This window comes from Crocodylus siamensis, chromosome 5 (assembly GCF_052110815.1).
Source record: "Crocodylus siamensis isolate JL-2025a chromosome 5, ASM5211081v1, whole genome shotgun sequence".
NCBI classification, from domain to species: Eukaryota; Metazoa; Chordata; order Crocodylia; family Crocodylidae; genus Crocodylus; species Crocodylus siamensis.
Window position 1 is genome coordinate 52,575,211 of NC_143399.1, and position 24,638 is coordinate 52,599,848.

General features: G+C 44.2%; 1 protein-coding gene across 1 annotated transcript in view; it reads right to left on the reverse strand.

Annotated features, from left to right (window-relative positions):
* Window positions 1-20,462, reverse strand: part of SHCBP1L (SHC binding and spindle associated 1 like) — a 49,778-nt gene extending 29,316 nt beyond the window's left edge. Inside the window, exons 1-5 of the mRNA XM_090048685.1 lie at window positions 20,265-20,462; window positions 16,714-16,863; window positions 14,219-14,433; window positions 1,118-1,204; window positions 816-1,034 (exon numbers count right to left, since the gene is read on the reverse strand). Of these exons, the coding sequence (XP_089904811.1) occupies window positions 816-1,034; window positions 1,118-1,204; window positions 14,219-14,433; window positions 16,714-16,863; window positions 20,265-20,462 (869 nt within the window). The remainder of the gene's footprint in view (window positions 1-815; window positions 1,035-1,117; window positions 1,205-14,218; window positions 14,434-16,713; window positions 16,864-20,264) is intronic.
* Between the last annotated feature and the right edge of the window lie 4,176 nt (window positions 20,463-24,638).

Here is a 24,638-nt window from a genome sequence, read left to right on the forward strand (position 1 = left end):
GCATGGCCTGATTTGCCCTGGACTCCACACCCTGCTTAGGTCAGCTCTGATGGCTTGCATTCCCATTGCTTTATCATCTTTCACACATCTTTGGATGCTCTCTAGTTTCTCTGCATCATTTAATAAAAGTAGTGCCCAGAACTGGATACAATATTCCAGCTGAGGACTAACCAGCTCCAGATAGAGTGATACTTCTGTATGTTGCTTATAATACTCTGTTAATGCAGCCCAAAATGGTAGTTACTTTTTTTGTGACAGCATCACATTACTGACTCATGTTGTGTTTATGATCCATCATAATTCCTATATCCTTCTCAGCAATGCTACTGGGATTGTGTGTCAAAGATTGTCATAATACATCTGTCATGACTTGTGCTTGGGTATCCTTAATTCTACCTTTGTCCTTTTTAATTTCAGTCTTAACTTTCTTATAATATATTTCTTTATGTAATATGAATTTATGTTACATACTTTTGTACAAAAAAATATTATAGTTCTGAAAGTGTCCACATAAGGCCTGCAGCAAAACTGATCAACTAAAGAAAAAGAAGAGGGGAAAGATGGAGATTTTTTTTATTTTTTGATTTTACTGACCTAATAGTTTCACCAGAAAAAGGCAACATTTGATTTAGTATTGATGAAATAATTCCATTACAAAGATCAGTTTTGCTAATCAGCGAGAAACTTTATATACTTGTAAGAATAATACTAGTTAGCAGAAAACATGTAAAAGTGAAAAGCACAGAAGTCAGTTACCATTAGACTGCACTGCTAAAGAAAGATCTCAAGTTTTAACAAGAAACTATTAAAATTACCTGAGACGTAGGTCCTCCCATATTTTCAGCAATCCACATAGCATTACTAACTCATAGTATTTTTTCCAGCATTCAACAGCTTCTTCTGCTGAAGGTTCTTCTTTAATATTGCTTTGATACTGAACCAATTCCAAATGCATGTTCTTATACTTCTCCAGATGTTTTCTAAAACGATGACCAATTGGAGCAGGAATAATTCCACTCTCAATATCACACCAACTTTGAAAATGAGAATAGAAAAGTTAGATTTTAAACCACAAAGAAACCCAAAGACTCCAGAAAATGTTTTGCAACATACTTACATTTTAATTCTCTCTTCTATCAGAGCTGCATAGGTCTCACAGCTTTCATCATCATCCCAGTCTCTCCAAAGGAAGTCATAGAAAAACCTAATAGAGATGTAACATAGACTCTGTAATACTGCACATTTCTAAAGGAACAGGGGGAAAAAACCTTTTACTCTCTACTGCAGTGGTCTAAAGTTCTGAAAAACAGTACTTCACCTTCTTAGATACTGTAACACTATAATCTATTTCCTGCAAGAACAATCTGCTTATTTCTAAAATCTGATCTCTCTTTTGTGGGTCTCTCACCTGTGTATTTATGCAAAAACTTAGGTGCTTGCATAAGCACTTTGTTCATGGCTGACTAATGAATGATTTTTTTTTTTTTACATGGTGTGGCAAGACACTGTTGGTGCCTGCCACTTTAAGGGCTGAGCCAAGCAGCCACCGGGTGCTTGATTGCGCAGCCATTTTTAGATCTCCGGCCACCTATATAAACAGAGCTGCTTGCTGTTGGCAGGCCAGGCAGAAACCGCCTGGCTGCAAGACTGAACGCAACATCCTCAAGGTAATGGGCAGGAGCTTATGGGGATGAATTACAGGCTTCTGGTCCTGGGCATGGCCTAAAACTGCACCCTGCCGGGAGTACGTGGCCTGGTGGGGTTCTCAGTGGTGCAGGAGCCCCCAGGAAATACCAGGCCAGTTACCATCCCAGTGAAAGGCGGGTCGGGGCACCTTAATAACCCCGGCTCCCACAACTGGGTGGGTTACCCCATAATAGGGCCAAGAAGGCGGACCTAGGTTAGAGAGTGGGCTATGGACTTAGAAGCCTGACTTAGAATACCCTCGACCGGTCAATGCTGGGGCCAGGACCAGAACAGTCAAAAGGGCCAGGGCCCACCATGAGGGACGGCCAGAGCTGAGGGCCTGGAGTTTCCAACTGGCCTTGGAGGTGAGGCCAGGGCCAGGGCTTGTGTGGGCAAAGGTCAGGGAGCTAGGCAGCCCAGAATGAGGGCGGAGTAGGTCGCCTGACTGGAAGGATCCAGTTGGGGTCCAGATTGGAGGATTCTGGGACCAGTGATGATAAGAACAATGGATGCCATCTGCAAGGCTTGGGCTGCAGTATAGGGGAGGAATGAAGCCGCAGATAGCGCCCCCTGGCATCGGGCCAAGAAATGGGGCAGTCCCCTGCCTAATCAATATCATAATTATATATCATCAAGGTGTGGCAGGAAAGGAGGCGGGCAGTTGGCCCAGAAACAGGTGGGTGGGCCCTTGGTAGACTGGCCCCAAGGAAGCCCCCTGTTACACATGGACACCTGGGGTAAGGACTAAGGTGCAGGTAGTTAGGGAAGGTCACCTGAGACTTGGGCAATGACTAGGTTCTCAGAAGGTCAGAAGACAGAGCTGAGGTCAGGGTGAACCAGGAGGCAAAGCCAAGAGTCAGAGACTGAGCCACTAGATCCAAGGGGATTTTCTAAAAAGCCAGTGTTCAGAAACAAAGCTGAGCAAGGTCGGAAGCCAGAGAACCAAGAGCATAGAATATAGGGAGGCCCACCAAAGCAGACCCCCAAGAAAAACTGCTGGTTGGCCCACAACCTGCCACCACAAGTAAAACCAAAAAGGAAATGTGCTCTTTCTAATAACCACCCAGGAGGCTCCAGCAGGGGCCAGCTGGATCATGAGCTGGGGTAGGTCTGCCAGACAGAGCCACAAACAGGTATAGGCAACCAGCTCAGGCTGGGCTGCCCAGTAGGTCCCCTGACATCTAGAGCACCAAAATATGCTATAATTGATTTATTCTCTCTCATCTTCCAAACCCCAAAGTTAGGTTTGGCAAAAACCCACTTTGGGGATTTTTTTTGTTTTGATCAGGATGGTGGTCAATACTGATTTAAAGCAACTGAAACTGGCTTTCATCAAGAAAACATCCAGAAACTTCTATAATGTACTTAAACAGTCATATCTGAATATTCCAGAAACTTCTCAAACTGTAAGGTGACTGTCATGGTGCATATCATGAAACCAGCCATCAGCGTTTGGACTGTTAGTTTGGCTAAAGTTGCAGAAAAAGGAAGAATGAAATTTAAGTAAGTCTGTCTGGTACTTGTATTTCTTCAGGTGAAAGTTATGGTAAAATGACTGAGCTTAATAATGTTCACATTACTTCAGGCTAAATATGTAATTTTTAGTTGTGCATAGATAACTTTGTCCAATGATTCCCCTCTACTTTGAAAGCCTACACAGTGCCCACATCTGCTCTGTCACATTCCTGAAGAAAATAAATAATAACTGCTAAAAGCAGATAACATCACATTTACATAGCTACAGTACTGCTACAGCCAATGATAAAAGGATGACTAACAAGACATTCATGCAACACGCTCATTCTAAACTAAAACAATGTTGTTAAATTATAGTTAAGCACTGCACACCATAACCATATTGAAAGCTGAGTGCAACCTGGGCTCCAGATTTTGTATTGTTTACCTAGTGTTAAGAATAACAATTAACCTGATGTAAATGTTGAAAAGCTTTGTTTAAATAAATAACCGTGGTTTAAGCTATGTGTGTCTTTAATAAGATAATGTATTAATTCTTAAATTTAAATTGCAATGCCTTAATATAAAACACCAACATTATTCTTAGTAAGCTATAGTGGTTTAACTAGTTCAAACTACACAGAAAGCAATAAGAGCGAAATACTGTTTGAAAGGTTTTTATTCTTACATTTATATTTTTAAAAATGCTCTGAGACCTATTCTGCACCCCCTGGGCACTGCATTCAGGATAGGTGTCCCAGTTGCCCCTCCCTAAATTAGAATCAATGATCAAAACTCAATTAAAACCAGGACAGTTAAACTGGTTTAAACCAGCATTTGAAATCAGTGGTAAAAAAAGAACTGTCCAAGTCTGGCCAAGATGTTTCTGTAAACTTTAAACAAAAACAACTAAACTTTAAACTTCTGTAAACTTTAAACAAACTAAAGCACGCCCCTCCTGGTAGCTTTCCAACATGTTGCCAGCAAGTAGAGTCAACATCTCCAGCCAAGAAGACAAGGTATGAAATCTGATTAAAAGAAAGATTAGCCCTCTTCAGGAAGGTCTTGCTTTTCTATTTTTGTTTTTACTTTTTAATTACTAAATAATTTCTCTAAATCAGGGGTTTTCAACCTTTTTTTAAACAAGTGTACCCCTGGTGGCTGGATGCGAAGTGAGGGGTGGGAGGGAGGGGTTGGGGGGCTGGTACATAGCTGGATGCAGAGCGGCGGCAGCAGTTGCTGCGTGCAGGTTTCCCCTACACCTGTGCATCCAGCTGGCCAGAAGGCACCTGTGCAGCCCACAGAGAGGTGTCACTGCCCTCGACACCCTGGCATGTACCTGGGGCAGCGGCAGCACAGGGTGGTGGGTGGCAGCACTCTGTCCCCACCCCCATGTACCCCCTAGGGCTTTCCCAAGTATTCCTGGGGCTCCACGTACCCCCAGTTGACAACCCCTGCTCTAAATGTCCCCATCTCTATTAGTAGGAATTCTCGGTAAAAGGTGACAAAAGGAAGCTGAGAAAAACTGAGGCAATATAATGCAAATTAAACAACACTCTGCCTAAATGACCCTGCTCACCAAGCACCCACTTAAGAAATGGAAAAGTTAGAGAATAATGTATTTTAGCTTTTTCCATTTATCTTGGTGCTTCATGATCTCCTGCAACTGTGGAAATATGTTCTACCACTGGTTGCTTCTTAAATGGGAGAGAAATACACCTAGCTAGTAGCCAACTACCTTTTTTTCTGATTTTATGGTGTCCTTCCAGACAAGGCAGCAAACATGAAACTTGACAGTGGTATTTCTCTTAGTTCCCTTCTCTTCATGTTTTAACAAAAGAAACCCATCTTTCTACTCTTTCTTTTACCCCCCATATGAAGTGTTTAAGTGCAAAGAACACAAGAAGGATTAGAAGAGCGTTCTACAATGCAAGGCAGGCCCGCAGCAGTAACCCAGAAGCAGCCTCCAGCAAAAGAGAGAGGAAAACGCACGGCTCCATGGACATGGTAAGGACACGGAGCACAGCTGCTAGGAGTCCTGCCCCAGTGGCACCACCTACCCTGGGCTCCTCTGAGGCCTCCACTTAGATGGAGCTCATGGTGGGGACGGCGGCCCCCTGCCCCCGGCTGTGGGGGTGGCCTGGCGAGGACCCAGAGGCCAGTGGTGAGAGAGGGGTCTGGTGGCTCCCTTGCCTGCCCCTCCTGTGTCCGACTTCAGGCTCTGGCAGCCTTGGAGAAGAACGAAGAGGATGTCTCTGTGGGGGACAGTGCCACTCCACGCACAGCAGACTGCGCCAAGAGGGAGCAGCAGGAGGAAGAAATGCTGAGTTTTTGTCATTGGAGACTCCATCCTGAGGGGAACGGAGGGTCCCATCTACCAACCCGACCCCATGGCACAGAAATCCTGCTACCTGCCTGGGGCTAGGATTCAGGATGTCACAGAGGGGATCCAAGCTTTCATTTGACCCTCAGACCAGTACCCCATGGTCCTAATCCATGTGGGAACAAATGATGCAGCCAGGAGCAACCCAGACTGCATCACGAAGGACTACAAGGCCTTGGGGGCCAAGCTCAAGGAGACCAAGGCACAGGTGGTATTCTCCTCTATTCTGCTGGTAAGTAGACGCGGACGGTAACACAATGCCTGCATCAGTGAGGTCAACCAGCAGCTTCAGAGCTGTTGCCACCAGGCAGGCCTCGGGTTCCTGGACAACAACCTGCATTTTCATGCAGGGGATATGCTCGGGTGGGATAGGCTTCACCTCTCCCCTAAAGGCAAGCGTGTCTTTTCTTCCAGGTTGGCTGATCTCATATGGCATGCTTTAAACTAGCTTCATCAGGGGATTTGGCCACAGGAGGACACAAGGACACCTCCCAGCCAAGACAGATGACGAGCACAAAAAGTACCCAGGTAAGTGACAAGGATCCAGATAGTCCTAGGAATCAAGGGGGGTGCATGCACCAATAGGAGGCCTTAAATGCCTTTACATTAATGCTCAAAGTATGGGGAATAAGCAGGAGGAAGTTGCCCTTGGATAGCTAGTACAAACCCAGACATAGTAGGGCTTACTGAAACCTGATGGGATTCAACCCATGACTGGGTGGTAAACATTAGGGGCTGCAGACTATACCGGCAGGACAGAACAGGGAGAAAAGGCAAGGCTGTGGCGCTCTACGTCAAAGAGCAATACATGTCCTCAGCTAACAGGATGGGATCAGAGGAGGGGCACACTGAAGTGGCCTGGGTCAGAATACAAGGTGGTCACAGGGAAAGGGACTGAACAGTGGGGGTCTACTACAGACCACCCAAGCAAGGGGAAGAGCTGGACCAGGAATTCTCAGGTCAGCTCGTGGAGGCAGTTAAGCCAAGGGACGTGGTTGTTGTGGGTGATCTAAACTACCCAGACATCTGCTGAGAGGAGCAGTCAGCCACGTCTGACCGCTCATGTAGGTTCCTTGCTGAGATACAAGACCTCCACCTAACCCAGGAGGTGCACAGTCCCACCAAGGAGAATGCCCTGTTGGACCTGGTCCTGGCCACAAGCAACAACCTGGTGAGGGGACTCCAGGTCCTTGACCACCTGGGCGATAGTGATCATCACCTACTGGAATTCACCATCCAGCGCAGGGTGTCAAGGGCCTGCAGCAAGACAGTAGCCCTTGACTTCAGGAGGGCTGACTTCAATGAGTTGAGGAGATTGGTAGAAGAGGCACTGTGGTCCCGGATAGTAGGGGAACTAGGTGTCCAAGACGAGTGGTCGTTCCTTAAGGTAGATGATCCTCCAAGTCCAAGGGGTGACAGTCCCAACGTGAGTCAAAGGGGGCAAGAGTGCTCAAAAGCCCCCTTCGCTCGGAAAAGGCATTCAGGAACACCTGAAAGTCAAAAAGGAGGTGTATATCCAGTCGAAGGGAGGGACTATCACCAAAGAGGATTATACCTCCATCGTTCAAGTCTGTAGGGAGGCTGTTAGGAAGGCTAAGGCAGAGACAAAACTAGGGCTAGCAACAAGGATCAAGGACAACAAAAAGTCCTTTTTTAAATACATAGGGAGTAAAAAGAAGGCATCAGGCAACTTGGGGCCCTGCAGGATATGCTTGGCAATCTGGTGGCTGCACCAGATGAAAAAGCAGACCTTTTTAACAAATTCCTTGCTCTGTTTTTCTGAGCAGGGACCAAGACATCTCCCCCACCAGGATTCAGGACAGACTCAGGAGAGACTCCACAAGGCCTACAGTCCGTGAGGACTGAGTTAGGGAACTTCTGGAGGGGCTGAACACGGTCAAATCAGCAGGTCCAGGTGCTCAGGGTGCTGAGGGAATTGGCATGAGTCATTGTGGGGCCCCTGGCACAGCTTTACAAGCACTCGTGGTGCTCTGGCCAGGTGCCAGAAGACTGGAAGGCCAGTGTGGTCCCCATTTTCAAAAAAGGGAGGAGGGAGGACCCAAGGCCATTAGTCTTACTTTGGTCCTGGAGAAGCTCTTTGAGAAAATTATCCAGGAGCACATCTGTGAGGGACCAGCAGGGGGGATGATACTCAAGGGCAACCACCATGGGTTCATTAGGGGCAGGTCCTGTCAGACCAACCTGATTGCCTTCTACGATCAGGTCACAAAATCAATGGACGCAGGTGTCACGGTGGATGTAGTCTTTCTGGACTTCAGGAAGGCCTTTGACATTGTCTCCCACCCCATTCTCATTAAAAAGCTAGGCAACTGTGGCATTGATGCCTACACAGTCAGATGGGTCGAAAATTGGCTAGGGGGCTGCACCCAGAGAGTAGTGGTGGATTGGTCATATTCAACCTGGAGGGATGTAGGGAACAGAGTTCCCCAGGGCTCGGTCCTCAAGCCTGTACTGTTCAATTTCTTTATTAGTGACTTGGATGAGGGGGTGAAAAGCACCCTGTTCAAACTTGCTGACAACACCAAGATTTGGGGCTAGGTGGACACACTAAAAGGGAGGGACAGGATACAACAGAACCTGGACAGGTTACACGGGTGGGCAAATATGAATAGGATGGGATTCAATACTGACAAGTGCAGGGTACTGCACTTGGGCAGAAAGAACCAGCAGCATACCTCTAGGCTGGGGAACTCCCTTCTCAAAAGCACAGTGGCAGAAAGAGATCTTGGAGTCGTTATCGATTCTAAAATGAACATGGGCCACTAATATGAGGACGTGGTCAGTAGGGCTAACCGCATCTTGTCATGTATCCACGGATGCACCATGAGCAGGCCCAAGGTGATCCTCCCCTTCTATGCGACATTAGTCAGGCCACAGTTGGAATACTGCGTCAAGTTCTGGGCGCTGCACTTCAGGAGGGATGCGGCCAGCATCGAGAGGGTCCAGAGGAAGGGCACTCGCATGATCGGGGGCAGCAGGGCAGACCCTCCAAGGAGAGGCTATGGGACCTGAAGCTGTTCAGCCTTCACAAGAGAAGGCTGAAAGGGGATCTAGTGGTTGTCTATAAACTTACTGGGGGGACCAGAGAGGAATGGGTGAGATGCTGTTCCCTCGAGCACCTCCCGGAGTAACAAGGAATAATGGCCACAAGTTGACTGAGAGGAGGTTCAGGCTAGACATCAGGAGGCACTATTTCACAGTCAGGGCGGCCAGGATCTGGAACCAGCTTCCAAGGGAAGTGGTGCTGGCTCCTACCTTAGGGGACTTTAAAAGGAGGCTTGATAATTACCTGGCTGGGGTCATATGAGCTTAAACTTACCAGGGGTCATATGAACCCAGTATTCATTCCTGCCCAGGGCAGTGGGTCGGACTTGATGATCTGCTCAGGTCACTTCCGACCCTATACCTATGAACCTATGTAGATCCAGGAGTTTGAGACAATGTTAAAATTAAAATAGAAGCTTTTTCTTGACTGGGGTTGTTAATAGGGGACAAGCCCTGTTACTGAAAATAAGGCTAGGCACTTGAGGTAGAAAGCTGCAGAACACTTTTGCAGCTAATTGAGGTGTCCTCAGCACAGAAGGAGGAGGAGCCAAGGTCTATATCCCTGTACCTGAAACAGGGAGGACAGTCTAACCTGGGCAGAGATGGAAAAAGTAGCTCATTGCTGGGAGCTCTGTAAAGCACCGTGGCTAAATGGAGACTGACCTTAACCCTCTTAATTGAAGAAACTCTCTGTGAAGGAAGCACTGAAGCAGTACCAGAGACTGGAGAGGGAAGTGGGAGTAGGCCCAGGCTGGGAAAAGCCAGCAGAGCTGAGAAGCTTAGAGAAGGGCACCCCAGCTGAAACTGATTAGCTCTGGCTTTGACTTTGTTTCCTTTGAAGCCATGGGGCATGGGAGTGGCTGAAAGGAAGGAAAGAAGGCCACTGAAGATGCCCCACAGAGGGGCCAAGGCTATTGGCGGGCTGCCCAGAGGCCCAATAAATGTTGACCAGGCTGTCGGAGACCTGAGAGAAGGTGGAGGGGCAGGAATCCTGAGAGACCAGGCAAAGCAGAGGACGACAGTTTCTCTGGAGGCAACCTCCCACAGTAAAACAGTAATATCAAAGGTGTGGAAAGCGGACAGCGAGCATACCACCAGAGTGTAAGCAACAGGATGAAAGTGGCCACTTCTGCTGTTTTGGGTGGATCCTTTTAAAATGTGTTGGAGTAGTTTTGTCCTGTTGTCACAAGGCATCTCCTTGATATAACAGGATCTGGAAAGGTACATCTAGCCTCACTGTACAGAATTATCCTCAGGACTACAAGAACTCTGCCATTTATTCAACACTTTGCAGTTTCTTCAGTCTACAACCGTTGTTTGAAGAGAGAGTGATTTTTGTTTTTGTTGGGGTTTTTTAAGCAAAGAAAACGAAGCCATTTGTAAAGAGTGACTAAGATGGACAGAAAGCAGAAATGCACACAAATGTTCATGCTTAAAGATTTTTCCTTGCTCTGTGACTAACTTTATTGAACTGGTTTTACAGTTGCTACTTTAAAATGGGATACTCTCCTCCCTTTAAAGTGGACATTTTAGTACAACTTTAAAGCCATTCAGAATGCCCAGTGGAGCTGGAATGTTGCTGACGTGAGCAGCTAGACATTCAGAATCAATTGTTTAGATAAAAGTTGCTGTTAAGCTTATTAAAGTGGCAGGCTAAGTCAATCTGGCACTTGTGAAGGGAAATGGGAAGAAAAAAAAGAATCTACTGACACAAACAGGCTGGAAGTAAAGAGCAGGCTGCTTTGCTACACTAGTAAAAGAAACTTTTTTCCGTGCTGTTTAAAATGTATATTGCTCTCTCTAACTCCCTAGTGCAATGATTCCCAGGGCTGGGCTAGGTCATTTTGACCAAGAAAGGCTAGAGAGAAAACAGATCTATACTAGTCCCAACAAATCAGTAGTGCTAAATTATTCAGCTGCATCCTGTAAAAATGAAACAAACACAGAAAGGCTCCCTCAAATAAGGTTCCAATATGGCTTTATATAATCCTCCTTTTTTTTTTTTTTTTACTACTGCTTTGTTTCATTTTTGCAGGATGCATTGAAAAATCTAGCTCTGGGAATAAAAGTCTTAATTGATATCAGCAGTATAGACCAGGGGACTCTGCTGACACACTGAGGAAAAACCTAGTGGAAGTAGCTGTAAGAGTGGGAATAATGAAACCAAGCTATGTTGCACAATTCCACTGGAAAAGGAGATAAGAGGACCAGGATCAGTGCTCAGTGTTCTCAGGCTGCTCTGATACAATGGCAATTTATACTCAAATGGCTCAGATTTTCTTATTTCTTAATTTATAGCTTGTATCATTTGGGAGAGGGCATTTTACTAAATTTTTTTTCTTTACTCTCACATTCTCAATAATCCTCTAGCCCAGTGGTGCCCAACCTTTTACCCCTCAGGACAGATGGACCGTGCGCTCGGTCCATCTGCAGCCTGGATTTGGCATGTGGGGGCCCAATCTAACAGGTGGTGGGGTGTTGGCAAGTGGCCCAGCCTTGGCCCTGTCAGGGAGGGGGGAGTGGTCCATCACCTTCCTGGGAGAGGGAACAGGATTCGGGCTGGGGGAAGGGAGAAGGGGATGTGACCTGGCCCTGATCCTATGTGGGAGGGAGGGCGGCTCAACTCTGGAGGGCTTGGAAATTTGACAGCTGGGGAAGGTAGCAGTATTACTTGCCACAGCTCCCCTACCACCAGTTTTCCCAACCTGTGGGAAGCCCTGCAGACCAGACACCACGGCTCCGTGAGACACCAAGAAAGTATGGGGGGGGCCAAGAAATTCTGCAACTGAGAAAGCTGCTACCATACAAAAGAAAAGGCTTCCTTTAGGTACTTGCAGCTTTTTCAGAATGAACCTAAACACTAGGCATTTCTCAACCTTTTTAGACTTGAGACAACCCCTGGAAAATGCCAGCTCAAGTTTTCATTGGGTTGGTTGGTTTGTTTGTTTTTACTATGGAAAAATAATAGAGAAATTTTCTGTTGAAAAGAAATTGTAAAAATCTCAAGTTGAAATTCAAAATGTTTTAACACTATGGACTCTTATCTGCAATCTCTGGGTTTATCTTGTGAATCACGTTTTCACACCAAACAGTGCTAAAATGCCCAGAAATCACCCTTTCCACAAGCAGTCAAGGAGACAAAAACAAAAACAATCTTATTATATAGGAGAAAAATAACTATACAGGAAAAACTGACCATAGGCTTGGAGACAGAAACCTTTTTGTCTTTTTAATTTCTTACTTGCCTGGCTGGCTATACCCTAGCCCTCCTGTGAGGCCTGTCATATCTCCTGATAACTCTGCCAGCCCTGGCTGTGGGGACCACTGAACCTCCAAAGCCTGGGATCCAAAAGACCTTGATTCTATCATATCTAGACTCTTAAAAAAACAAAACAAAACCCAAAACCTTCAAACCAGATATTTTTCTCATCAGCATGATTTTAATTGCTCATGCATCTCCAGAAACCACCAGGAGTTCTTGGTCTCCCTGAGACACCTGGCATTCTTCTGGCTCTGATGGGCCATTTTTCTCAGATGTCTTTTCTATACTGGAACTGATTTCTTTATTACAGGCAGCCCTGGGTGTTTGCTAAATACCTCACTTGATTATCTGCCAGCTCTATCATGAAATTACAAAAGTACATTTGTATCAAAAACTATAATACAGCTATAAACATGACAAAACTGAACTCAGCTTTATATTAGCTATCAGTAGAAACCAAACACCGTAGGCATAAATCTAATTTGGGAGAATATCTGTGCCTGCCACACAGCAAACCCCAAAGGCAACTCAGTTTTGGGGTGAATCCATGACAGGTATATTGTGCAGCAGAAAAAAAAAGAAGAGTTTTTGTCCTGGGATAGGTGTATACATGCACAATTTACTAACCTCTATTTGCATGATAAGGAAGAATAACCAAAGTTATGGATCACAAAGCTGCTATGGTATCTTTGAAGCAAGGGAGACTAGCTTACCAGACAGAAAAGGCTGGGGGGAGAAGGAGTAAGCTTTCCTGTACTGTGAGGATCAAGCATCTAACAAGATTATCTTTAAGAACACAGAATTTAGCTTGTAATATCTGTTATTTTGGACAGTCAGGCTAACAAAAACATCCAGAAAAATGCTAAGAAAAAGATTTTTTAGTATTGCTAGACTGTGTTTTAAAACAGCCCGAATTGGCTTGCTTGTTTGCTTTTGACAAAGAAAATAACACTCATTAACATAATGAAAGAGATTCAAATACTTAGTATTTATGCTGAATACCTTGCAAAAAACCCAACCCAAACCCCAAATAAAAACCCACCAACAGCCCCCAGCAACACTTTTAAATAGAGTCTATCCTGTTACCATTTTTTGCTGAGAATCATATTTACTGAACATATCTACATTCTTATATGGCCTCTACTACAATATGCTTGGAGCACCTGGTCTGTGGTGCTCAATAGCTAAAGACTTCAAAACAAAGCTGTTTCAAACTGGAAAATGAAATGTTTTCATTACCAAAATGTTGAAACAATTCCTAAACTTCCTTTACCAAAAAAACCAAAACAACTGAATAGGAAAACCTTTCCTGAGAACAGTTCTGTTTCAAGTAATTAATATGGTTTTTAAATATTAAAAAAAACAAAACAGCAACAAACATTTTGTTAAAGAAAGTTTGATCAGCTGAGTGAAAATAAAGTGCTAAGCACTTGTGCCTATACTTCCAGTGGCTAAAAAGTCAAGCTGTTGAGGCACAGTTCCAGAATCAGACAGTCACAGAACCTGGGATCCAAAAATGAAGTCCCTGATTTGAGAAAATCCACTGGTCTGCGAGTTTTTTTAGGGGTGTCAGCTGTAATTCATCAAAATATATTTTCATTGTTAACACTTTTTGAACTAGAAGTTAAAGTAGATGTCACGTTTCAGCTGCCATATCTTTTTTTATGGCAGCACAAAGTGAAAGAAAATAAATGTCCCTACCATTTGTCACACCACAAACGCCAAAATTTGTGGCCACAACAAAAGGTAATTGTTTCTGCTGCTTTACTGCAGTGGATGTCTATTTACTTATGGCAAAAGAACATGGGCAGTGTGCAATCTCTAGCAGCCAGCTCTGAGGGCTTCAAGGGACTGATTCTGTGCACCTTGGGAAATTCAGGGTAGAATTGGGCCCTTTTAAGCCTTTGGAGCACTTGCTTGGCTCTCCCTTTTTAATGAGATGGGGCCCCAGAATCTCCAGAGAGGTGTCTGGGTAAGTGGGGAAAACTGGGTTTTTCCTATTTACACAGACAGTATTTGGGTTGGATTATGGATTCATTTCCATAAGCAGAGAAGGCTGGGCAGGCACTCAGGACCATGCTGCTCAAGCCCCAGGAGAATATGTTGCCCATTGTCCTGCAGCATCAACAGGCAGAACAGACAATGTGTTTCACCTTAATGAATTAGATCAGCTGTGCTGGGACACATCATGGCACAGCTGACCTGCCTCATTTGGCAATGTCTGTTTCTAGCCTAAGTTTTGTTTTTGAGTATTCTTACACTATTAATGAAGCAGTTATCTTTCCAATATTACTATTATAGATATAGTACCTTAGTAGTTAACATTTCAACATTGTCAAGTAGTAAAATGAGAAAATGCTGGTTACCTCACAACATCCAAAGCTTGGGCAATATCAAATACTGCAGTATCCTGTCCCTCAATAGGGTAGACTTCCAACAGAGGAACACAGTGGTCCAATTCCTCTAAAACATTATCAACCAGCTCTCTTGGAATATTTGCAATATTAGAGGAAAATGGCTCAGCAATGGATATAGATGCTTTGAAGTTAGAGGAGGAGCTCTGAGGTGGTTTCCAAGTAACCTATCATGTAAAAAATATGTATTTATTTTTTTGTACAGGCTGATCTTGCAGTACTTACACACAAAGTTATTAACTGCACAAAAGTTCAATTTCTAGAATTGTTCTATGATACAATTGTGAAATTATCTTTTAATTCCATTTTAAAGGAACAGTATAGCATTAATTTAAATAATATGTTATGCTATAAAATAACAGGTCGACTTGTTAATTTTTTTCTTATTTTTAATATTCAGGCAGTTGTAGTAGTCACTATCTAAAACTAAACTAAGAAACATGGTCAAGCACAGTGGTGATCGACTTTTCATGGTATCCCAGTGGAAAATCTAAGCTACAATCTAAATTTAGAAAAAATATGGAGCAGTGTGTTGAAGTTCAAAATGTTGGGAATCACTGATCTACCTAGTGCCAGGTGAAAGCAGTAGGGGAAGGACTTAACTCTGCTGTGCCATTTCTGTTGTCTGCTTCCTCCCTACCTCTGTTTGTACCTTCAGAGTCTGACATACCAGTGACTGCCCCCCCACAGCCCCTCCTGCCAATCCCAGAAGAGTGGAGAAAGTAGAGGAAATTAGCCAGGCTGCAAAGTGCGATTCCAAACCCACAACTGCCTGTCTCTCTGCCTATAGCAGAGAATGCTGCTGGGAGTGTAGGGGTAGCTAGCACAAATATTGTTGGGAGGTCGGCAGCAGCAGTAATCCCCAGTGGAGCAGCCATGGATTCTGATGAGTATATGGGGCAGGTACATACAGAGCACCAGACTGGGGGAGTAAAGTTTTTCTATTTCCTTACACAGGGGAATGGAATCCCAATTGAGAATCAGTGGTGTAGAAGTTCTTAGTTATAGTTCCTGAATATACAGGAACTATATAGGTATTTGAGTGACTGCATTTACATTGTATAACAATTGCATATATTTGAAGTTGCTTAACAACAGAAATAGCACTAAGCACTTCCAAATTACACTTATTTCCATTCACTTGTAACCTTTGGTCCTTAGGTTGAAAAATGTCCAAGTCTAATCTGTCTCTCTCTCAGAAATACAAATTTCAGTCTTCATAATACCTGAATAATAATAATAAAACTGCAACTCTAAGGAGGACTTAAGTAACTGTTGACTACCAACTAAAGGTGAGGTCCAAGTGTGAGGTAGAGAGGGGTTAACTGTTATCTTATGGTCAAATAGGAAGATGTTCTCTGCTACAGTATTCTTGAAAGAACCTAAGACCATGCTGTGTTTGATAAACCCTCCTTAACTAACCCTGTACTTTTTGTTCAGAGTCAAGAAAATACCAGCTGTCACAAAACTCAGCAAACTGATGCAGGCTTGGCCTGGGGTTTTAATTAGAACAGCTGGGTGAAGTCAAATGACTTTTTGCAGAACTTTAAAGAGGTACACTCCTCTCAGTTTGGAGTCCAACACTACTACCTCCATGTTGGAGCAGGAGCAAGTGCCATTTGCCTCAGTTGTCAGAGGCTTGGTTTGGAAAATTAATTAAGAACTGTAGAGATATCCCTGTGACTTCCTGTAATTAATTACTTTGACCAAAATGATCACTGAGATAGGAATGCATGCTACAGCCTCTCTCTTCAGGTAAGCTATTATTGCCAGCTATCCTTAGAGCTTTGAAAAACTAAGTGATAAGACTCTTTACTTCGGTGAAATGAACTGACTAGAGAACAGATGCCCCCTGGCTTCCTAATGTGGTTTGTCCTTAGATTCTGCTTGCTCCTTTTGAATCTGGTTGGCACCTCAGTCCCTGATTAGTACCTCAGCCCAGACCTGGCTGCCCATGACCCCACGCAACCGTAGGAACTGAACCAAACATCTCTAGAACAGAAGTAATATCATCCAGCGCTCTTCTGTAGTCTGGTACTTTGGTTTCTAAGTTTCTCTCAACTGGATGATTTTGTCCCATTTCAGAAATCATCACAAATACCCAAAAAGGGTGTCATCAACAATTCCATTGCATGAAAACAGACATCCTTCAAAATTCTAGTAATCTAGATAATACCAAAAAGAAACTGCAGTCAATAACCTGGAAACTACAATCAACTACATGAGTGTTATTTTTTTAAACTTGACTACAACATACAGCAGAACTTCTCTGGAAAATCCAGGGGTTTAAGAACTTCCTAGAAACATTTGGAAAAATTACCAATAATAATTGTATGCAAAATGTTAGGAACCTTGTTTTCCTCTCCCCCTGCCCCACACACGCCCATAGAACTTTAAAAAATCCTTATGTTTGATTCATGTCATTAAAGAAAAACAGATTTAATTACCTCAACAAGTACTCCAACAAAAGGTATAATGACATCCTCAAAATTGATAAAGAAGAGCTCTGGATTGGTCTTCCAGATTCCAAGCCATTTCTCTTTTACTTTCAGTTTTTCCAAAAGGTACTTACTCATTGCCTCATTAGCATCTTCTGCCTATTGCACGAACAAGAACAAAAGATGCATTGAATATCTATTTTTAAATTATTCTGTGCATTTGAATCTTTCAAAGGACTGTATTTTTAATTAGAATGAAGTAAGAACATAAAACTTGACATTAATCCATGAAACTATACAGTATACCCTTAAAAAGCAATAAGAGAAGAAATACAGAATATGAGGGAAAGGACCTAATATGTGGGAGGGAAAAATAATGGAGAATACAAAAGCCTACTATATTAAGGGAGGAAAAGGGGGAGACAACACAAGCAAGAAAGAGAACCAAGAGGAGAAAGAAGATAACTGCTTTATATTAATAGGCAAAATATTAAAATTAAAATGCATGGCTATATGTAAACATGACAAGTAACAAACATCTCAAATTTTTACTAGGCTGGTATCCTTTATGGATTTTTTTTTAACATAGCATAACTTTTTAACAGCTTTACATCCAAGGTTTTATCTACAAGTATGAACTCCTCACTGACAAACTTTTTGAATTTTTACTCCTGATCAAAGCAAGAATTGTTCACATCACAGCCCTGTCTGATTTCAACAAAATCTGCAAATTCTGCTAAATGCCTTGTCATGGGGACATGAAAAAAGAAGGAAGCTATAATATTTTTATATCACTGTAAGTTCTATGACAGTATTTGTGTGGTCATATCTGTGTTCTGAATTGGGCAACTGCCTTTCCATACTGCTTTACATTCTGTTCTGGCCAACCAATCTGCCTACCTATATAAAATTTACTGCTCCATGGTCATGGTGACCAAGTGTCAGGTTTACTTTTAAATGCTGGTTTGCAGCAAGGTCCCACCTTTGTGCTTACATGCTTCAAGTGTCAGTGTTTTTCTAACTAGCCCTGTGCTAGTGCTAGTCATTGTACTTCCAAATGGATCTATACTGAGAAGCTAGATGTCTTCATTCTACTGGGAGTGTAGGAGGGCCTGGGGTCCAGGTACAGAAACTATAGTTTATATGAAGGTATTATCATGGCAGTGGACAAGTCAAAACTAGGAACAGTGAAACATCATATCAAAACCAAGGATGAATGTATCTTACAAGGGAAGTAAGAACAAAATACAGACCCTCTAGCAGCACTCCAGATGCATATCCATGTGAGGTTTGGTATGGGAGATGAACAGTAACCTGTACTTCTTCACAGAAATAGCTAATGGACACCTGAAAGCTAAGTACTGTGGGACTGACCACTCCTTCCATGAATGGGTATCTAACAGACAGTTCTTTGATGCACAAGAGCCTGAACAAGACACCTATACAGACAGAGCTGGACGCTTTGGACCCTCATCCTTGTTAGCGGGTAGATGTCTGCCAATGATAACACTTAGATAAGGAGCTGTAAAGTGACAACACCAGTCAATAAGACCGCATTTGCCTTTATAATAAGTGATCAATACTGAATAACATGCTATACAACTGATATTTATTTTTATTCTTGGTACTGAACATTGCCATCTTGGGAGAAAACAAGACAAGTTGGCAACAACAGATTTTTTTTAAAAAGGGTATCTTTTCACAGACTTGCAACTGAGCATTCTATGTTATAATGAAGGAAAGTTAAGAAAACAATTCTTACTTTGAATGTGGCTATTGTGCAATTGATATGAAGCAGCTGCATTGAAAAAAAATCACAATTTGAAGTAAATCTTTTTGTGAAAACAAGCCTTGAGAAAGGAGACAGCAGTTTCTCCAAGTGGTTGGGATCACTGATTCGTCCATCAGGGCTTCAGGGTTATAAAGGGTGATTTAACAGCAGGATTTTGTGCAAGTGTAATTGGCACCTGATTTTTAGTAAATATGGCTTGGATCCATCCCAATATAAAGACAGTACCACCATGATCTCCAGTGAGGATGGAAAGTTCTCATGTTTTGTTTGTTTGTTTTTTTGACTCAGCAATAAAAACCCCAGTAGCTTCTTGCACTAACTCTGCTGCTATAGTTCACAACCTTTTTAAGCTCAAGATCTGGCATTTTCCAAGGCCTGCCTCATTTTTTCATAAGAACATAAGAATTGCCATTTCCTAGGTCATATCATAGGTCCATCTTGCCCAGTCTCCCAAGTCACAGTGGCAGAGTAGATGCTGAAAGGGAGTGTGAACTAACTGGGTATGACCAGGGTTGTTTGGTTCCCCTCCTCTCCTTCCTCTCTCACTTGCAGCTTCCAGCACTTTGGTCTAGGAAGTTCTAATTCAGAGGCTATATCCATAACTCCTATAATTATGAGCTGCCTGATGCCCCTCTCCTCCAAGAATTTGTCCAATCCTTTCTTGAAACTGGTTAAACAATCAGTTTCCACAACATCTGGTGGCAACCAGTTCCAAACTTGAATGACAAGCTGAGTGAACAAAACTTCCTTGTTAGTTTTCATCTTTTTACCACCAGTCTCATTTTGTTACCTCCAGTTCTTGTACTGCAAGAATAAATAATAAATCCTTATTTACTTTCTCTTTGCCGTTTAAGTATCTTGTAAAACCTTCTCACTTTTGAGTGCAGAGAAAACAGAGCAAGTTGCCTGTTACAAAGAACTCAGGAAGACCACAGCAAGCCAGTGTGTTTAACACTAGGGATTCCTGGCTGAAATCTCTGGCTGGGTCCAAAGCATGGATGTCATACATGCAGGTGTTCCCCATGCTGCTACTTTGCAGTGCAGGGGTTTTCATGAACCTGGAGATCCCAGCATCAGGAAAACCCATACCAAATAAAAGCACAGTAGCATACATGGCAGCAGCATACATGGCCCAAAACTGGAGCCACACTCTGAATGCCAGGCAGGCTCCCTGCTGCAGCTCCCTGAGGCCCCCAGGTCAGGCTGCTGGGGCCAACAGTTGCTGGCCTCAGCCTCCCTTACTCCACTCAAGCTAATCGTCCCCTGGGAGCGCTGGTGCCACACATGCTCTGGCATGCAACAAAGCAGCAGCAGCACAAGGTCTCCCACTGCCACTTGTCCCTGGGGAAATGCATGTTCCTGCTTGCAGGGATGTGGCCTCCGGGTTCATTTGATGACATGTTTGCTGTGTGGCATCCTGGGCTCCCTGGGTGAGAATAACTGCTCTGCTGTACCTGTTGCAAAGATGCTATCATTTTTGCATCACTTGTAAACTTCCTCCACGATTCTTCAGGCTGTTTTATTCTGATCGCTAACCACCCTTTTTTCTTCCCTTTTCCCCCTTGTTTCCCTCTTGATCCCCCCCCCCTCCCCTTTGGTTCTTAAACCCTGGCTCTGCTCGCATCCTCCTTCACCCTGCCTAGGTGAAGCCCTCCAGACTCGCACCCCGGTGGTTCTTTACGCGGCCCCAGCACCTGAAAAGGCCGGAGCCCCTCCTCTCCCACTCCCTGGCGAGCGGACGGGCAGGCCGGCGGCAGGAACCGCTCACCCTGCAGCCCCGCAGCAGCTGGTCACAGTACAGCGCCACCATGTCCCTCCGCTTCATGACACCCACTTGGGACGAGCATTGGGCCGGCAGCGGGGCGGCGTCCCCCCCAGTGTCCTCCCCCTGGCTGCACAGCGGCAGCCTCCGGCTGGTCCCCGCTCCCGGCTCCTCGCCTGGCTCCTCCGCAGCGCACGACGCCATAGCCGCGGCCAAGCCCGCCACGAGCTCCGCGGCAGTTACCCGCCACGCCGGCTCTCTGGCCAATCGGTGGGCGGCGCGGGCCCGCCGGCCAATGAGAGCGTGCCATAGCGGCGCAGGCCGTTGCAGCTCTAGCTCCCGCTCTGGCTTGTGCCAGAGGGGCGGTGCCTCCTGTCTAAGGGAACGTGCGGTGCTCCCTGGTGTCTCCTCCGAGGCCATATTGGGAGGCTCCCGCTGGTCGTCGCCCCTGCTTGGGGATATTCCGACCTGAGAGGGCGGCCTTCCCCACCCAACTGCGTAGGGAGGAGACTGTCTTTTCCCCGGGACAGACCCGCTATAAGTAGGTGAATGACGTGTCTGGGCCTGCCACTGCACTCTGGTGTTTACTTCTGAAGAGGCGGAGTAAAGAAAACCCGGGCGAGGATGCATTCTGATATGTGCGTTTAGATCACTAAGCTGACCTAAAACGATGCCCAGAGGTAGCGGAAGGACATTCCAGGTCACATACCTGGCTGCAGTAAAGTTAGCAGTGGATAGATATCTTGCTGCTCTCACCACTGTAACAACTGACAGAAATAACTCAAGTGCTGTAAGAAATCTGACTGATAAGATGTAAAGAAATACTGACTCTGAAATACTGAAATTCAGCTAAGGGAGATTCAGATTCAAAGAAACAACATGCTGGCTGGGAGGTAAAATGTCAACTAATGTAAACTAAAATTAAACCAGGTGGCTGCATCCATAGGAGCACGGAAGTGTGCTTCCCTGGGATGAAGAAGCAGTGGCACACCATATATGGCTGGTGTTGGTCCCTGGAGAGCTCCTGGGCCATGTGGGCTTTGGCATAGGGCCCGGGGGGCCCCAGCAGCCTTACCTGGGGGCTGGGAAAGCTGCAGCCATGGCGCTCCTGAAACTGGCAGCTGGAACCTGGCTCTGGCCTGCCAGGCTCCAGTTTTGGGCAGCTCACGTTGCTGCCACATGTGCTGCCCTGCTTTTTATCTGCGCAGGGTTTTTTACCTTAAGATCTCCCAGGGTCAAAAAATCCACCCCACACTGCAAGGTAGCAGCACAGAGAATGCCTCAATGTGTGGTGCGTGACCCATCTGCAGTGTTACATACACCCATCTCTGCTCATCTGGACATAGTCCACAAGGCCAAATCCTGGGGGGGAGCTATCTGCAGCTGTCGTTGGACTCATCTGAAGTTCTGCATGCCCATTACCTTTCAGGCTTTGGCAAACAGAAAGGGAAGATTCCTCCTAATCAAGCAGCATTTTGATGTATTGCATTAAAACAGCAGTTGTGAAATGGCAAATGACAATTAAAAATTAAACTGAAAAAATCGCAGTGTTCCAGGCTGAATTAAAAAAAGAAAACATTTCAGGCTTGTTGGACTTAAAAGACCAAGACAACTAGATTTTGTTTAGAATGGCCAATCAAATCGTCTGGAGAAAAAAACTGGAAATCAGGAACAACGTAAAAATGCTGGAAGAATTAAGCCATGCAATGCAAGGAGCAGAGAAAATAGCCTGGTGGAATTCTGCTTAGGGTTTAAGAAAATTATTTTTTAGAAAGCTTCCTCATGTGGAAACCAAGGCCCTTTTACAAACAGATACCCCAGGTATTGTCCCATAATCTCCCTGTTATATACAGACTTATTTGGGAGATTTTAACAGACATAGCAGAGAGAAACATTTGGTTTACTGAGAATGTTTCTCAGTTAGTATAAACGGAATAGATTATCAGTCCCTTATCAAATAGCCGAACTCATGAGTGTAAGGGTCTTGCACAGATGCATAAATCTACACAGAACAGGGCTTAGACATTTTCCAAATGACTCTGTGTAAACAGTCCCCCAGTCTTTACAGTGAGACCCTCAAAACAGGCTGGTGTAAATCTAAGCATAAGAGGAATGTTTCTGTGATTGGGCATGTGTTAATGGGTTCTAGATCAGAAGAGTAAACACTGAAACATCAATGTCATGATGACAGTGCCCTACAGCAGGAGGGTCACTTTTTTGTAGTTTCAGGAAAGAATGAACTAGCGCAGTGACAACGATTTATTTTTTTTTACTTAAGGAAAATTTTTTGTGTCCCAGGTGAAATTAGCCAGATCAGGTCCAAATCCGTTTGAATCATTCAAGAACCATATGTAGCCCTGCTATCGACAAGTATCCTCCACCCCAGCCTGGGGCTACAGGTACTTCAGAATCCTTTGGCAGGCATCCTACATGCAAACCAGAGTCCAGAGACTTAGGGTTCAGATCCCCCCGAGTTTCAGTTGCCCTCAGCTGTAGGGCTGCAGAAACAACAAAGATGGCATTCAATCTTAAATGTAGCCTCTCTCAGTTTAGTGTCTGCTCACCAATACATTTCTCACACACAGATGGGGAAATTCACTCTTGCTTTGAGTGCAAAGGGGTTGCTAGAGGGTTATAACACCTGTCTTAGTAGATGCCACAGACCTGAATTCACCTGATCTAAGCATATGCAGTGCTCAGTTTTCCCACGCCTGTCACAGAAGCCCCTAATATGTGGAGTATTTCACAGTGGGATTAAGTTGGCAGAGAAGAAATGGTAGGATATCCAACCAGGGCAGTCTAGGGCCCATGCACAGCTACTCCTCACTTAATGTCATAGTTACGTTCTTTAAAAATGAGACTTTAAGCAAAACAGTGTTAAGCAAATCCAGTTACATCACAGTAGTTACCTACTAGCAGGCAGTGGCCAAACAACATTATAACCGAACACTGCATGACTTTAAACAAGTATGTTCTCTAATAGATCAGTGACGTAATAATGAAACAATGTTCTGTGTTGCTTCAGTGACAGATAGAGGGCAGAGACAGGTAGATAGTTATGTTAGTCTGAAGTCATAGAAGGCAAGGTAGATTTGCACCCTATAGATCAGAGATATGTAACCTTCTGTTAGCAGAATCTTACTTCATAAGATACTATGAAGGGACTGCAGGAAGCTTCTAAAAAGAAAGCAGTGATGAGAATACAAAGAGTAGGGAAGGAAGGGGAACTGCAGGAGAGGCAAGATGGGTAAGAGAAAGGAAAACAAACAAACGAACATAGCGGTTATGAAAGCTAGTCCAGGTAATGGGATAAAATGGTCTAAATTCAGACTACAGATACTTAACACAATCCAGTTCATGGATTATTTCTTGTTCCACAATTTCCTGTTCAAGTTCATTTTTAAATTTCTGTTTTCTGAGAACAAATAAGCCTTAAAAACAAACAAACCTAATTCTTAAGAACAACCCTGATACTATCATGCCAGTGTCTGATAAGGGGGTGCTACTGTTGTAATGAACAAAACAGCATACATACAGAAAACCAACAGACAACTTTCCCACATATTTACAAACTTCTGACCTAGGACCCCACATCACAATACCAGAAGGAATGAAATTAACTCTTAAAGATGCTACCTCTGGAAACAGGAGAGGATTAATGTTTTTACCTCCTGGCAGTCCAACCCAGGCAACTTTTACTTTTTACCTAAGACTCACAAACTTAGCAACTCGGGATGCTCCATTGCCTCTGGCATTGGCGCTATCACACAGGGAGTTTCTGGCTACCTTGACTCAATCTGATTTGCATATGCCATGGGAGCTGCCAGCAATTTGAAAGATACCACAGATTTCCTAAAGAAACTAGCTTCCACTGACAAGCTTCCAGTTACTACGATATTAGCTACCATGGAAGTCATAATTTTATATACCGACATCCCCTATCAGGATGGATTATAACCCATAAGGAACTTTATTCCCAGTCAAGATATTGCTTCCATTTCTATCACACCCTCCTACTTCTTTCCTCATACACAACGATTTCAGATTTGGGGACTTCCTATAGCTACAAACAATTGACACTGCCATGGGCACCCTTGTGACCCCCTAATATCCCAATGTATTTATGATGGACCTTGAAGTCCACTTCCTCTGCAGCTGCCCTTCATACCAATGACATCTTCTTCATATAGACATATGGGAAACAGTCTCTAGAGAAATTCCACCAGGGCTCTAACAACTTCCACCTCTCCATCAAACTGACGCTGGAATACTGCACCCAGCAAATTTATTTCTTGGTTGTCACTGTGAAAGTTTGCAATGGCCATATCACTGCTACATTGTATCAGAAACCTATCCAGTGCTACAGGTACTTCCATGACA